Raw genomic sequence first — 13,320 nt, forward strand, 5'->3', positions numbered from 1 at the left:
CTCAGGTCATGATCCCAGGGTTGTGAGATCGAGTCTCGCGTCAGGGGCTGCACCGAGGTGGAGCCTGCGTAACATTCTCTCTCTGCCTCTGCCCTTCTCCCCCACTTGCATACATGTTCTCTCTCTCTCTCTCTCAAAATGAAAATTTTAAATTTAAATTTAAAAAAAGGAAGGGAATTCTGCTACAGTATGGATGAATCTGGAGGCCATTATGCTGAGTGAAATAAGCCAGACACAAAAGGATAATACCGTATGATCCCGCTCACATGAAGCACCTAGACGAGTCAGACCCAGAGGAACAACGAGTAGGATGGAGGGTGCCAAGGGCTGGGGGAGGGGACAAGGGGTCAGCGTTTAATGGGGACCAAGTTTCAGACTGAAGGATGAGAAAGATCTGGAAATGGATGCTGGTGATGGCTGTCCAACAACATGAATATCCTTAACACAACAGAAGTATACACTTACGAGTAGTTAAGACGGCCAATTTTGTCACGTATGGTTCATGACAATCCTTTAAAGAAGGAAATGACAAAGCGCCCAGCTCTCTGCACTGATCCCCCAGTGAACGGGGCTCCTGCCACTCACCCCCATCACCGACGTCACCACTGAGTCTGTGGTTTCTCCCAGATGTGAAATCCCAAGATCCCAACATTCTCTGGCTTACCATACTTCTGAACTTCGAAGGACTTGTTGTACACGTGGCCTTGCATTTCGACAAAAATGAACCATTCTCCCAGCACCGGCTGGTCGGACAGGGGGAAGGTCACGTTGGCGACGCCTGTGTGAAGAGAGACCACCCGTCATCCTGGGGCGAGTGCACGTGCAGGGTGCCAGCTGGGTGCAGCAAGGACGGAACAGAGGCACCCCGGGGACCTGCACCCCCCACCCTTCCCAGAGCCAAACCTCGGGGGAACCAGAGACGAGGCCAAGGCCCGGGCTGGCGGGGGGTCTGTGCCCAACAAGCTCCCCCGCGGGCTGAAGGTGAGAGATGTGGAGAGAGGCCACCCTTCAGCTTCCTGGGGGAGCCCTGTGGCCAAGACGCCACGCGGACAGGGAGGTGACAGGCCATGGAGACAGGGCACCACGCTCAGCCACTCTGCTTCCCGCCTGAGCCAATTCCCAGCCTCGGCACTGCTGACATTTGGGGCTGGGTCGCAGTCCACGGTTGGGGACATCGTAGGACACTGAGTGGCATCTCTGGCCTCCACCCACGCGATGCCAGTAGCTCCTCCCCCCACGTCACGGCGACCCCCAAGTATCCCCCACGGAATGCTACATCCCCTGGGGGGCTGAACCCACCCCCTGCCCACCAGTTTGCTACCCAAACTGAACACGGATTCTCAACAGGCTTCAAGACCGGGCACTGCTCTCCCTGCAAATGGGCAGCCGGAAATGCCAGCGGCCTCCGGGACAGGGGGCAGCCTTTGCCCTGGGTCTGCTCCTTGGAACCCCGGCTGGAGCGGATACTGGGAGGAGAGTCAGGGCGGCATTTTGCACGCGCCCCGCCGCGGGGGAGTCTGAAGGGGTGCGTAGACTCCAAACCGCTGAGTGTGACGCGCTCTGCCTGTCCCCAACAGGGACACCGTGCCGGCAGTTCTCACTGGGACTCCCGCGAAAACCCAGACTCCAACAGCACCCTCTGCTTCTCTCCGCCACTCTGGAATTGGAAAACGCGACGGCCAAAGGTCCCTTTCCTCACGTATTCTGAGCCTTTGATGGTCAGAGGACACTTAGGGTACATGTCGCCAGCGTGCATTTTTTCTACGGGGCCTCAGCCAGGAGCAAAATCACACCAGTTGAGCACCTCTGGTCTACATATATCACAAGGGGGTTAAAAAATTCTTTTTAATGTTTATTTATTCTTGAGAGAGAGAGAGAGAGACAGGGAGCCTAGGTGGGGGAGGGACACAGAGAGAGAGAGGGAGACACAGAATCCGAAGCAGGCTCCAGGATCTGAGCCGCCAGCACAGAGCCCGACACAGGGCTTGAACTCACAAGCCGTGAGATCACGACCTGAGCCGACGTCTGATGCTTATCCGACTGAGCCACCCAGGCGCCCTGCAAGGGGTGTTTTAAACGGGAGGCTAGCCGTTCCCTTCCTCTGTGTTCTTCAGATCAAGTCCACACACCTCCCCGCAATCCAAGACGCCCCGATCTCACTGCTGCTTCTGCTGTCAGCACTCCTGACTCCCGGGGCCTCCCTCCTGTTCCCAGCCTCACTCTCCCTGACATTCACTGGCCTCTGTCTGGAATGCGTTCCCTGTCCCCCCACTTTTCCTGGCTAACTTCTGCTCCTTCTTCACTTCGTTGCTGGAAAGGCTCTTCCTCCCGGCAGGCTTCCAGGATTGTCTCTGCTGCCCCAGGCTGGGCGACAACTCCATTCTGCTCTCTCTCGGTTTGTATTTCTCCTTCCTAGCACTCATCATGGCGGATGTCATCGCCTGTTATCGCTTAGTCGATGTCTGCCTCCCCCGCTGGCCTGGAAGTTCACCCTTTGTCAGCGGCAATGTCAGTGCCCCACTGACAGGAAAAGAGAGAGAGTTGTCCTGCCCTTGGCTCCGCCGCAGCCCGTGCAGCCCCAGGCTCCGAACTCAAGGAAGCCCTGTCCCTGCTCGTCAGCCCTCCCCAAGCCTTCTAGAGACGCTGCACTCTTACATCCGGCTCGCAGAGGCAGTCGGGGGTCCAGGAGCCCCCGAGGGGATGATGACACGAAACACCTACGCTGGGAGGAAGATGTGGGGGGGGGGGGTTGGCGCCCACAAACAAGACCGTGATAGTCCCGAAAGGCCTCAAGTTATGTGCAGGAGCCCCAGCCGGATGCCGGGACCAGAGAAGCATGGGTGGGGGTGCCACGCTGCAGGGAAGGGCTGGTGGGGTCCCAGGCAGAGCACATTCTATCTTCCTGGAAGATCTGTTGCACCTGCCGCCCAAAGGTGCAGCCCCCAAGCCGCAGAAGGAAGAAGGGGAGGGGACGGGAAGAGGTTTACCGCAGCAGAGTGGCTCCAAGTGTCTCCACTCCATCATCCTCGAGCCCCTGGGGTCCTGCGGGGGACAAGCGCGCATAGTGAACTCAGGGCGCCCGGCTTGTGTCCGACGCACGCGAGCACCCCCGAGCCCTCTCTCTCTCTCGGGTGCGACAAGCACGGAGGACAGGCCCCCAGATTAGCCATTTACACGGGAGCAAATGAACCCTCAAGGCGCTGAAGGGACTTGTGTGCGAACACGGGGACAAAGGGGCCAGATCTGCTCCTCGTTTAGGGAGCTGTGTGCAAATCTACAGACAGACACACACTTGGCTTGTCCCAGGGCAGATCCGGGGCCCGGGATGGACCCGGCCCCCGGCTTGGGAGGTGCTGGGACAGGCAGGATCTACCTCGACAGCAGACAGTCGGGGAAGACAGACCAGGTCTGCAGAGAGCAGGTTAACCGGCCCCAAGTCCAAGCTGCACTCACCAGAATGTAGGCTTCTAGCTGCAACACAGACAGGCAGGCAGGCAGTGAGCAAACCCCCCTATAAAGCCCCCGCCCTCTGAGCACGCTGCCACATGCCCACCAGTGCTCTGGCCTCCCCGTGTCCCACGGACCTCCCCCTGGCTCCCCAGGGGACTCGGAGCCACAGGGAAAAACGAGAACGGAGGTAGAAACCGGAAGGAATTGGGAAGAAAGACCCGTTGCTGGTGGTGCCCCTGGCCAGGTGGTCCCGGTTGGGGGGGGGGGGTGTTCCAGGCACATGGTTTTATTGGTGTTTTTTGGTTTTGGGGGGTTTTTTGTTAAGTTTATCCAGGCACACGGTTTTAGATGCTGCTCTCACCTTCCTGCTGACAGGCCTCAGGTTTGGGGTGACAGTGAAGATGCTTATAAGCACTGGAAGGAAAGGAGACAGTCATGCAGCAGCTCAGGCCATGGCCGGCCCTCCCCGCAAGCCTGCACGAGCCGCCCACCTCGGTGCTGGGGCTTGTACACTGGCTTGTCCGTCTGGATGAACACGGAGACGCCCCGGCCGTCCACAGTCACGGAGGTCTGGTTGTGGAAGAGGGGGCCCTCCTCTGCCCGCCGGCCGCGGCCCCACACCTGCAGGAGGGCCTGGCCCTGGAGGCCCGTGGGCACCTGCAGGCAGAGCACAGAACTTGGCGAACGACACGGCATTTCTCAACCTCGGCGCTGCTGACCCTGAAGGGCTGGATCATTCGTTGCAGCGGGGGCCATCCTGTCACTGCAGGGTGTTGAGGAGCATCCCTGGCCTCCGCCCACTGCATGGCGGCAGGACCCTCACCCCCCGAGTCATGACAGCCAGAAATGTCTCCGGCCACTGCCAGTGGAGCCAGAATCTCCCCCCACACAAGCTGAGAATCACTCAGCAGGAGCCAGTCTAAGAGTTGAGGAGCCCAAGACCTTTTTTGGGCGTCTCTAGTCTGCAGATCCCCTGGTCCCCTGTCCTACCCCTTCGTGGTCTCTTACAAATCCACAGCACCAATCCTGTGAAGAGTGCCTTCTGATGTGCAGTGGCCAGGGACAGTGTGTAATCTTAACCCCTGTCCAGGGCAGCCCTGCTTTCTGATTCACAAGAAAGCCGACCTGTAGTTCAAGAGGACTTATCAAGGGTTTCCCAACTATCGACATCTGGGGCTGACTCTTTCTTGGTCGTGAAGGCGGTCCTGGGCACTTGGGGGGTTCGGAGCTCCCACTAAGTGCCCTCCCCAATTGTGACAAGCAAAAAGGTCTCCATTCTCTGTCTCAAATATAAATAAACATTAAAAACAAAATTTAAAAAAAAGGCGGGGGGGGCGCCTGGGTGGCTCAGTCGGTTAAGCATCCGACTTCGGCTCAGGTCGTGATCTCATGGTTCGTGGGTTCGAGCCCCGCGTCGGGCTCTGTGCTGGCAGCTCGGAGCCTGAAGCCTGCTTCGGATTCTGGGTCTCCCTCTCTCTCTGCCTCTACCCGCTTGCGCTCTGTCCCTCTCTCTCTGTCTCTCAAAAATAAATAAACATTAAAAATAATTTAGAATGCTAATAGATCTTTGTGCACAAAGACGCTTGCAACTTTCAGATTACATTACCAAAACCCTGAAAACAACCTTTTAAAAAAAATCTAACCATGTACAAGGTGGAGAGGGTTAGTAAATTAGTACATAAAAAAAGATCCAGTAGGATGCTGTTTACAATAAAGGGCAAATTACAATTATAGAGGCTTGAACACACGGACGTATGTTTATGCAGTGTGTTAAGAGAAAAGAGCAGGAAACGCCAGGGTGTCTACCCTTTAATTGCAACGATGAAAGAAATACCTTTTTGTTTTAAGTTTATTTATTTGCTTTGAGAAAGAGAGCAAGCGTGAGCAGGGGAGGGGCAGAGAGAGAGGGAGACAGAGAAAATGAAGAGTCCGACGCTTGGCGCGCCTGGTGGCTCAGTTGGTTGAGCATCCGACTTCAGCTCAGGTCATGATCTCTCTGTTCATGAGTTTGAGCCCCACATCGAACTGGCTGCTGTCAGTGCAGAGCCCGCTTCAGATCCTCTGTCCCCCTCTCTCTGCCCCTCCCCACCTAGCATGCACACATTCACGTGTACTCTCTCTCTCAAGAATAAACATTAAAAAAAAAAAAAAAAAAGAGCCAGACTCAACCAACTGAGCCACCCAGGCATCCCTAGAAATGTCTTTATGTGGATGAAGATTTATGGGAAACACAAAAGGGAAAAGTATAGGGGATGGGATTACAGGTGAGCTTTCTCCTTTTCTCAATTTTTTCTTCATTTTTCTCACCACACATGCAACTTCTCTCGCTCCATTTCAAATCAATTATTTCCAAGGTAGGATTTATGATTTTAAAAATTCAGAGCTTACCTTGAGTTTGATTGTTCCTTTATCTACAAAAATAAAAATTAAATGACAACAGTTAAATTGGGAGCTCTGTTTTCCTGCCTCCCTGAGCTGCAGTCTTACAACTAGGAGCCTTTTCTACCCAGAGGGATTTTCTGTAGACAAACACACACACTGGGTCATGCTGGTCTGGCCTGGGCTGGGATTGGGAAAAATGAGATGTTTCCTCCTAGGTGGTGAAAGCTGAAGGCCAGAGGGGATGGACAAGGCTGAGTTATTCAGGGGAAAGTTGGCCAGCCTGTATTCAATTCACTTCACCCTTGGCCCCTACCCAAGGTAAGCTTGAAGAGAGCAAAGGGAAAACTCCAGGGGAGTGGAACAAGGAGAAGGGTGGAGAGAAAGAAGAGGAGACTGAAGTCCCCAGTGGACCTCACTCCAGTAGATCTATTTTCCCATCACCTCTCTCTTTACCCAAACAGAATCATTTACCATTCTGACACTCTCTGGGCTTTCTAGCCTCTAAGACTTGATTTAGCATCTACTGTTTTTGCCTCCCAAAACTCATTCCCCATTTTCCACTAGCAGAACCCTGATTTCCTTCGGGGCGCCACCTCCCCAGCTCCCAATTCATGAGGCTTGGTGGGGGTCTGCCCATCTCTCTTGGGGCTCTGTGCAAATCTACATAGGTCTTCCCTCAGCCACAGTGATTGGTTCAGAGTTGAACACATGACCCAAAATGGGCCAATCAGCATTGGCTTCCCCAGTCCCGGAGGTTGGGTCAGGATTGAGCACATGACTCAAGATAGAACAATCAGAGGGAATGATGGGACATTTCTCAGAGGTCTTGAGAACCGCTTACTCTCTCAACTTTGGGGAGACACAGGCCCATCCAGAAGTGAGCCTGGGAGACAGCCAGTGACGTCAGTGGCCTTTTCTAGTTGTGACAGCCCATAAACACTGTTGTTGAAGCCAACCTGATCTGGGTTTGGGGACTGGCCAACAGGACTGCTGTGCTCCCACCTGCCCAAGCCCTCTCCCGGTTTCCACTCCAGGTCAGCCTCTCCCTCGTCTCCCTGGGGGACAGGTACTGCCTTGTGGGCCTGAGAGCCCGGACATCGTCTCTGTGTCTCCTGTGGCCAAATCACACTCTGCGTGAAGAACGAGTTGTCTGTCCTGCTGGACAGGTCCCTGCTCTCACCAGCTCTGTCCAGGAGGCCAGCATTGTTGTTATCTGAGGTTCACCAAGGGCGGCAGGGGAGAGGCTGGCTGGGGGCCTGAGCTCAACTCAGTGATAGTCTGGCTGTAAGCCCAGGTCTGGGCCTAACACCACAGGGGTGCTAGAAGCTCAACAAAAGGTCTGAAATGGTCCTGCGATTCCCTCTGGGTCCAGGCCCCACCTCTAGCCAAAGCTGACACAGAAGGGTTCCCGGCTCCATCCGGATCGGCACCCACAGAACCTGGGCTGCCGAGGAACAACGGACTCTGATTTCCCAGACAGGGCAGGTGGCTGCCCCTCCCGGGTCTTACTCTTCCCATCTGGAAAAGGGGGAAAAGGCAACCCGCTCTCCCTCTCCTGCTGGGAGGTGGGGTGGGAGAGAAGCAAAGCAGTGCCCGCACGGCCTGAGCCCTGGCCAGGCAGTAAAGGCCACTTTACAAAGAGAGACGAAGGAAGCACCCCAGGGACCTACCCAGGATGGCTCCCTGGCTCCGTGCCACCGCCTCGCCCTGGGCCACCAGCTGAGCCTGGACCATGACATCCCTTGGGGAGTTAAAGATGGTCACACTGATGACTTCCTCCACTCCCGAGCGGAAGACAGAGGGTGCAGCAATCAAATAGCCCCTGTAGGAGAGGAGAACCTGAGTGAAACTGACCCACTTCCGGCCTCCTTGCCACTCTGGCTGCGTCAGGGTACTCCCTGGGTGGTCTTCTACCTATGCCTGACCACACCACGATGACACTGTCATTTTATGTTATCTGTGTCCCCCACCAACCTGTGAGCTCCTGGAAACCAGGGGCTGGCTTATTCATCTCTGAAGTCCCCGGATTAGGTAAGAATCTGGCCTCTCTGTATCTACCCAGCGCCGCGCCCCTCCTTCAGTGTCTGCATTCTGGCCTCGGGCCTTTTTAGTCAGCTCATTCTGCCCCAGGACCTTTGCTCCTGCCGCACCAACACGGCGAAATACTCCCCCGAGGAACTGACCGGATCCCACTTCATCCTCACAGCCGCCCTGGGAGATGTGCTCAAACCACCCATTTACAGAGTCAGAAATTAAGCCCTGGACAAAGCCAAGTCATGTGCCCAACCCAGGTTTCGAACCGAGGCAGCCAGACTCCAGAGCCCAGTGGCAAGAAGCAAGGAGCTTCCTGCAGCATTTAAAGAACAAAACCCTGAAAATCAACAAAATGGCCTGAAACAGGAAATGCTCTGTGAACAGTGGAACCAAAACGGCCCTCTCTTTCTGAAAATCCTCAGCTCAACTAACCGTGAAGATATTCCTGGAGAATAAGTAGCATCATCTCACTTTCCAGATGGGAAAGCAGTCGCTCCGGAAGGAGAAGGAACATGCAGCAGATCGCATTCGGACAGGGGAGAGCCTTGGGATGCCCTTAGGGCACCCGACCTGAGGTACAGGTCCTCCTCACCTGAGTTCCTGCCTCTGTTATTCTAGAACCTTCCATGGATAATCAAGAGGTCTTATTCACCTGTAACCACGAAAACTGCTCACGATGCAACAGTAAACACCAAGAGCCTAGACAGCAAAGGCAGAAACCCAACGGTGCAGAACTACAGGCACCAGAAGGAAACAGGCAAAAGGCAAAACACGAGGCCAGGCAATGAGATTAGGAGAGATTTTTGTTTCTCAAGATCCTCTCTGGGACAACCCCACGTTCACACGACAAAGAGACGAATTTAGACCCTTACCGAACATCTTACACTCAGGTGAACTCAAACCGGGTCAGAGATCTAAAGGTAAAACTCTAAAAGCACCAGAAGGAAACATAGGAGAAAGGCTTCGGTGCGCTCGGGTTAGGCAGACGTTTTGTGACTACGACACTAAAAGCTCAATCCGTAGAAAAAATTGTGGACGAAGCGGACTTCGTTAAAACTTCGTGACAAATCGAGCATTTCAAAAGACGCGGTGGGTTCCTGTTGAGTACCATCTGGCCACAGCACCGACCCTGGGAGCCCACCGCGCTCCGTCCAGCTTGAACAGTGGCCAGAGTTCACGAATCCTGGGTTCCTACATGCACTGTCCTACTTCAGGACTGTTCGGGGCCCACAAGGACCTCGGGACATACCATGTACAAACCAAGTACCATGTAACTCCAGCACTGATGGGAATCTGCAAAGACCCCAGTTTGGTAGGTACACAGCCCAGATCCAGCGATGACTGGAACCGGTAAAGACCCCGAGCTCCCCTGTGCAGCGTCTCCTCTCAGCAGTTCACATAGCGGGCGGTGACCCTGGGTACATAACCATGCTTCCTGGAGCGCATCGTCACACTAAGTACGTGCTGTGTATTATCTAATTCCACCACGGACCCAGGCATGCAATGACTCTGGCTTCCCATGTGTCCTGTGGTGCGGCAGCATGGGAACCCCGTCTCCTTTAGAAATACTCTTGCGGAGCCTGGGGTGGCTCAGCCGGTCAAGCATCCGACTTCGGCTCGGATCATGATCTGGCAGTTCGTGAGTTCAAGCCCCCCGCGTCGGGCTCCTGGCTGATAGTGCGGAGCCTGCTTGGGATTCTCTCTCTCTCTTTCTCTCTCTGTCCTCCCCCCACTTCCTCTCTCTCTCTCTCTCAAAATAAATAAATAAACTTAAAAAAAAAAAAAGGAATACTCTTTCCATCTCCCAGCTCCCAGCTGACCTCTAGGGCCTCCCACATAGCCCATGCAGAGTATGGACGAGCATCTGGGGAATATACAACCCCCGTGTTCATTTTCCTTGGTCACTTCGTAAAGCCTTTGTCCAGAGCTGAGGTAGATTTTTCACCCGGAGACCCCAGAGAGCCCGAAGAAACCACATGAACTCTCCCTGAGGTTCAGGAGTTGCAGCTGTTGGGATGCTTGCTACCCAAGCACTGTTGACCTGATGCATGCCCTGGGCATGTGGACCGACAACTGGCTTCTCATCCTTTGGTCTCAGAAGGTCCCAGCCTGGGAAAGGCAGTGTATGGTAAACAGCAGACAGCACTGGTCTTACTACAGGGTGCAAACCCACGCTGCTCTCTGGGGTCAGGGATCCCTCATGCAAAAATCACATGGATCTCAGAAGCGGGTATCCAGGGCTGTTCCCAAAACAGGATCCCACAGCTCTGGCCTAGAGGCCGACGAATCTAGAACCCCGGGTCAGTAATTCTGCAAGTTCATTTCCTAGCCCGTGTCTCCAGCACAGGGACTACATTTCCCTCGACAGAAGGTAATATCCCAGGATGACTTTAGTCAGAGGCCCACACTCCCGAGAAGTGCTTGAAACTCTGCAACTCGGAGACTCTGAACTTGCCCTTAGAAGGCAGGGTCTCTAATTTCGGGCCAGGTCAAGCTTTGTGGTGGCGGAGGACCTGGGTGTGGCAAAATGTTGAGCAGCATCCCTGGCCTCCACTCAGTAGATTCCAGAAGCATTGCCTCCCCTAGACGCCAAGCAAAAACGCCCCTGGGATTGCCAAACGACCACCAGGGAAACAACCCCCTCCCCACTCCCCCACCCCCGCCCCACCCAACCCGGCTGAAAACCTCTGTGTTTAAGGGACGCTCGCTTTGAAAGATCAGGACAAAAATTTGCTGGATTCCAATTTCACAGGGTCCAGGGGCACCGGCACAGTACGGTGTCTTACTTCTCAAACTGTGGTCCCAAAGGAGCTGTGGCTGGAAGTGACACGACCCCCCCTAGCCCCACTATTGGCCTATTTTCTGGACTAAACAAGCACTGCTTGAACAAGCCACCTCATGAAGACCGAGGCCCGCCTCAACGGCTGAACTTGGGCAGCTCCAGGCAGCCCCCCTGAACCCACCGCCTTGCAGGTCTGGAAATACTCCCGAGGACGCCAGCTCACGGGGGATTCTCCTTAGCAGCTAGTTAATTCACCTCCTCACTGTGTCAACTCACCAGAAGCTCTGTAGGCAAACTTCAAGAAAAATGTGGAAGCAAAACAAACACTTCCTCCCCACCACCACGCCCTCCCAAGGAAAACGGAACGGTAGGTCTCTCCTATTTCCCAGCCAAGACACGCACCTCTTACCTTCATGCCACGGGCAACTTGAAATCGCCACCCAAGACGACAGCCCCCGTCACGCCAAGGGGGCGAGCTGGGGAGGAGGCGCTGGCCTCGCAGCCCTAGCTCTGGGGACTCCCTGTACTTGGATGTGGCCCCCTCAAGAAGGCTCAGGGGGACCCCTTCCCAGCCCGACCCCTGGAAGTCAAGGGACAAGGTCCCGCCCAGTGCGGAGGCTGTGTAGCCTCGGACAGGTCGCTGCACCTCTCTGAGCCAGTCCCCGGGACCCCCTCCCCGAGAAGACAGCCAGCCTCCTCAGCCGCGCGGGGCAACTCACGGGGCCTGGGGCGCGGCGCACACTCCGTCCCGCGGCGACAGCAGCAGAAGCCGGAGCCACAGCAGCGGGCCGAGCAGGGCGCCCCACATTTTTCGGCTCCGCGGGGGCGCCGCGCCCGGGGAGGGGGCCGGGCCGGGGCTGGGCCAGGGCCGGGGTCCGAGCGCCGCGGTGCCCCCTGCGCCGCCGGGGGCCCTTTGTTCGCAGCCCCCGCGCCGTGCGCACGGCGCCATGCGCCCCGCTCCGCGCCGGGCCAAGCTGGGGCAGCCCCGGACCAGCCCCCTCCCGGGACCCGCCTCGTCCACGGGCCCGCCCCGCCCCCGCCAGGGTCCGCCCCGCCCCTCGCGCCCCCTCCCGGCCCCGCCCCGCGCCTTTCCCCGGACTCGGCCCCTCCACCCACTCGCCCCCACCCACTCCTGGACCAGCCCCGCCCCCTGCCCGGACCCCTGCGCGGATCCCCCCCATACCCTGCCCACGCCCTCCCCGCTCCTCGGACCCGACTGACCCCCTATTCCCCCTACACCCCGCCCCCTCCCTGCCCGGCCTCCCGACCCGCCCCCTTTCCGGACCCTGACCCGCCCCCTCTCCCTTCCGGGGACTCACCCTCTCCAAGGACTCTCTCCGGTCTCGCCCCGCCCCTTGCCCAGGCTTGACCCCACCCTGGACTCACCCCCGGCCAGGCCCAACCCAAGCCCACCCCCTTCCTCGGACCCGAGCTGTCCTTCGCCCCCAACTTCCCTTTGCGCGGGTCGTTATCCTCCTGGAACCCGCCTCCTCCCGGGACTGCCCCCCACCCGGCCTCCTCCGCCTCCTCGGCCTCATCCCCAGCCGCCCCCGCACGGCCCCCACCGCGGACTCGCCCCGCCCCGGCCACCCCCGGGGCGGCTGCTTCTCCCAGGCGTCTTCACTCCCCCGCCCCGCAGGGCGCCCACCGGAGCCTGGGCCGGCGACCTTGTGCAGTGCACCCGGCCTCAGGAGTGGAGCTCTTTGGGGAAACAGGCTGGCAAAGGACGAACTTACCAGATGTGCAGCTGGCCCCCCCAACCCACCCACCCCCCCCCCCCCCCCCCCGGGCCTCCGGCTGCCGGTCCTCATTTTTACCCTCTCCCCACCCCTGCTGCTCTCCACAAATCCCCACGGCCAAGGCCCTCCCTCTCTGGGCCTGCCTTTCCCCTCTGGCCTACAGCGAAGTTGGGCCGGCACCCCTTACTGTCTGGGGGCAAGGTGCCCGTCCTGCCCCCCAGAGTGTCCCCACCTGAGCAATGGCCTCATTGTCATAGGTTGGGGGGGGGGCACCTCCTCTCTGTGTCATGTCCAAGTCCTGCTCCCTCCTTCCAGCACCTTCAGCCAGCACCACTGACCCCTCTAGGAGGATTACTCCAGCTCCCAGGGCCCTCTAAAAGTCTAATGCTGACCCCACTTCCCTCCTGCCCCAACTCTTCGAGGCTCCCTGTTCATTGAGACCAAGTCCAAACTCCAGGCTGCCCTGATGGCTCAGCCTCACCCTGGTTCCTCAGATGCCTTGTGCCACGTGCTCAAACTCTGTTCTTCTGCCCTTTTCCTTTGGCTGCCCAGCTCCTGCTCCTTCTGGAAACTTCCTTTGAACCCCTCCTGCTCCCAGGCACAGTGGGCCCTCTAGGGTGGCCTCCCCATCAGTCCTCTCTTGGCTTTAGGCCCAGCCCTGGGCCGACAGTGGGGACACGAGGGCAGACAGGGCTTGCATTAGCAGACGTTGGAGGGGGTTCGTGCAGGAGCCTGGCTGAAAGGGGGCATCAGCAGGCGCAGAGGGGGCCAAGACCAGGAAGAAGAGGTGCAGGCCTCTGATCTCAGTCCACCCCGGGAACCAGGCAGGGCCTTCTAGTATAACCCTCCTAATGTACCGTCTGTCCTGCCCAGCTTGCCCAGCCTGCCACACCTCCTCTTGCTGGGCCATAAACCAGGCCCCCCTCTACAGTC

The 13,320-nt window shown here is 57.3% G+C and overlaps 1 protein-coding gene across 6 annotated transcripts in view; it reads right to left on the reverse strand.

The window, feature by feature from the left end:
• CPAMD8 (C3 and PZP like alpha-2-macroglobulin domain containing 8) overlaps window positions 1-11,486 on the reverse strand; it is an 82,406-nt gene extending 70,920 nt beyond the window's left edge. For 5 of the 6 annotated variants that reach the window (XM_042978505.1, XM_042978504.1, XM_042978503.1 and 2 more), the window contains exons 1-8: window positions 11,368-11,486; window positions 7,503-7,654; window positions 5,839-5,861; window positions 3,942-4,107; window positions 3,812-3,864; window positions 3,454-3,471; window positions 2,988-3,042; window positions 665-778 (exon numbers count right to left, since the gene is read on the reverse strand). In XM_042978505.1, the coding sequence (XP_042834439.1) occupies window positions 665-778; window positions 2,988-3,042; window positions 3,454-3,471; window positions 3,812-3,864; window positions 3,942-4,107; window positions 5,839-5,861; window positions 7,503-7,654; window positions 11,368-11,456 (670 nt within the window). In that variant the 5' untranslated portion in view covers window positions 11,457-11,486. The remainder of the gene's footprint in view (window positions 1-664; window positions 779-2,987; window positions 3,043-3,453; window positions 3,472-3,811; window positions 3,865-3,941; window positions 4,108-5,838; window positions 5,862-7,502; window positions 7,655-11,367) is intronic. The other variant, XM_042978502.1, reaches the window with a different exon arrangement.
• Window positions 11,487-13,320: the final 1,834 nt, after the last annotated feature.

Source organism: Panthera tigris, chromosome A2 (assembly GCF_018350195.1).
Source record: "Panthera tigris isolate Pti1 chromosome A2, P.tigris_Pti1_mat1.1, whole genome shotgun sequence".
In the NCBI taxonomy this organism is placed as follows: Eukaryota; Metazoa; Chordata; class Mammalia; order Carnivora; family Felidae; genus Panthera; species Panthera tigris.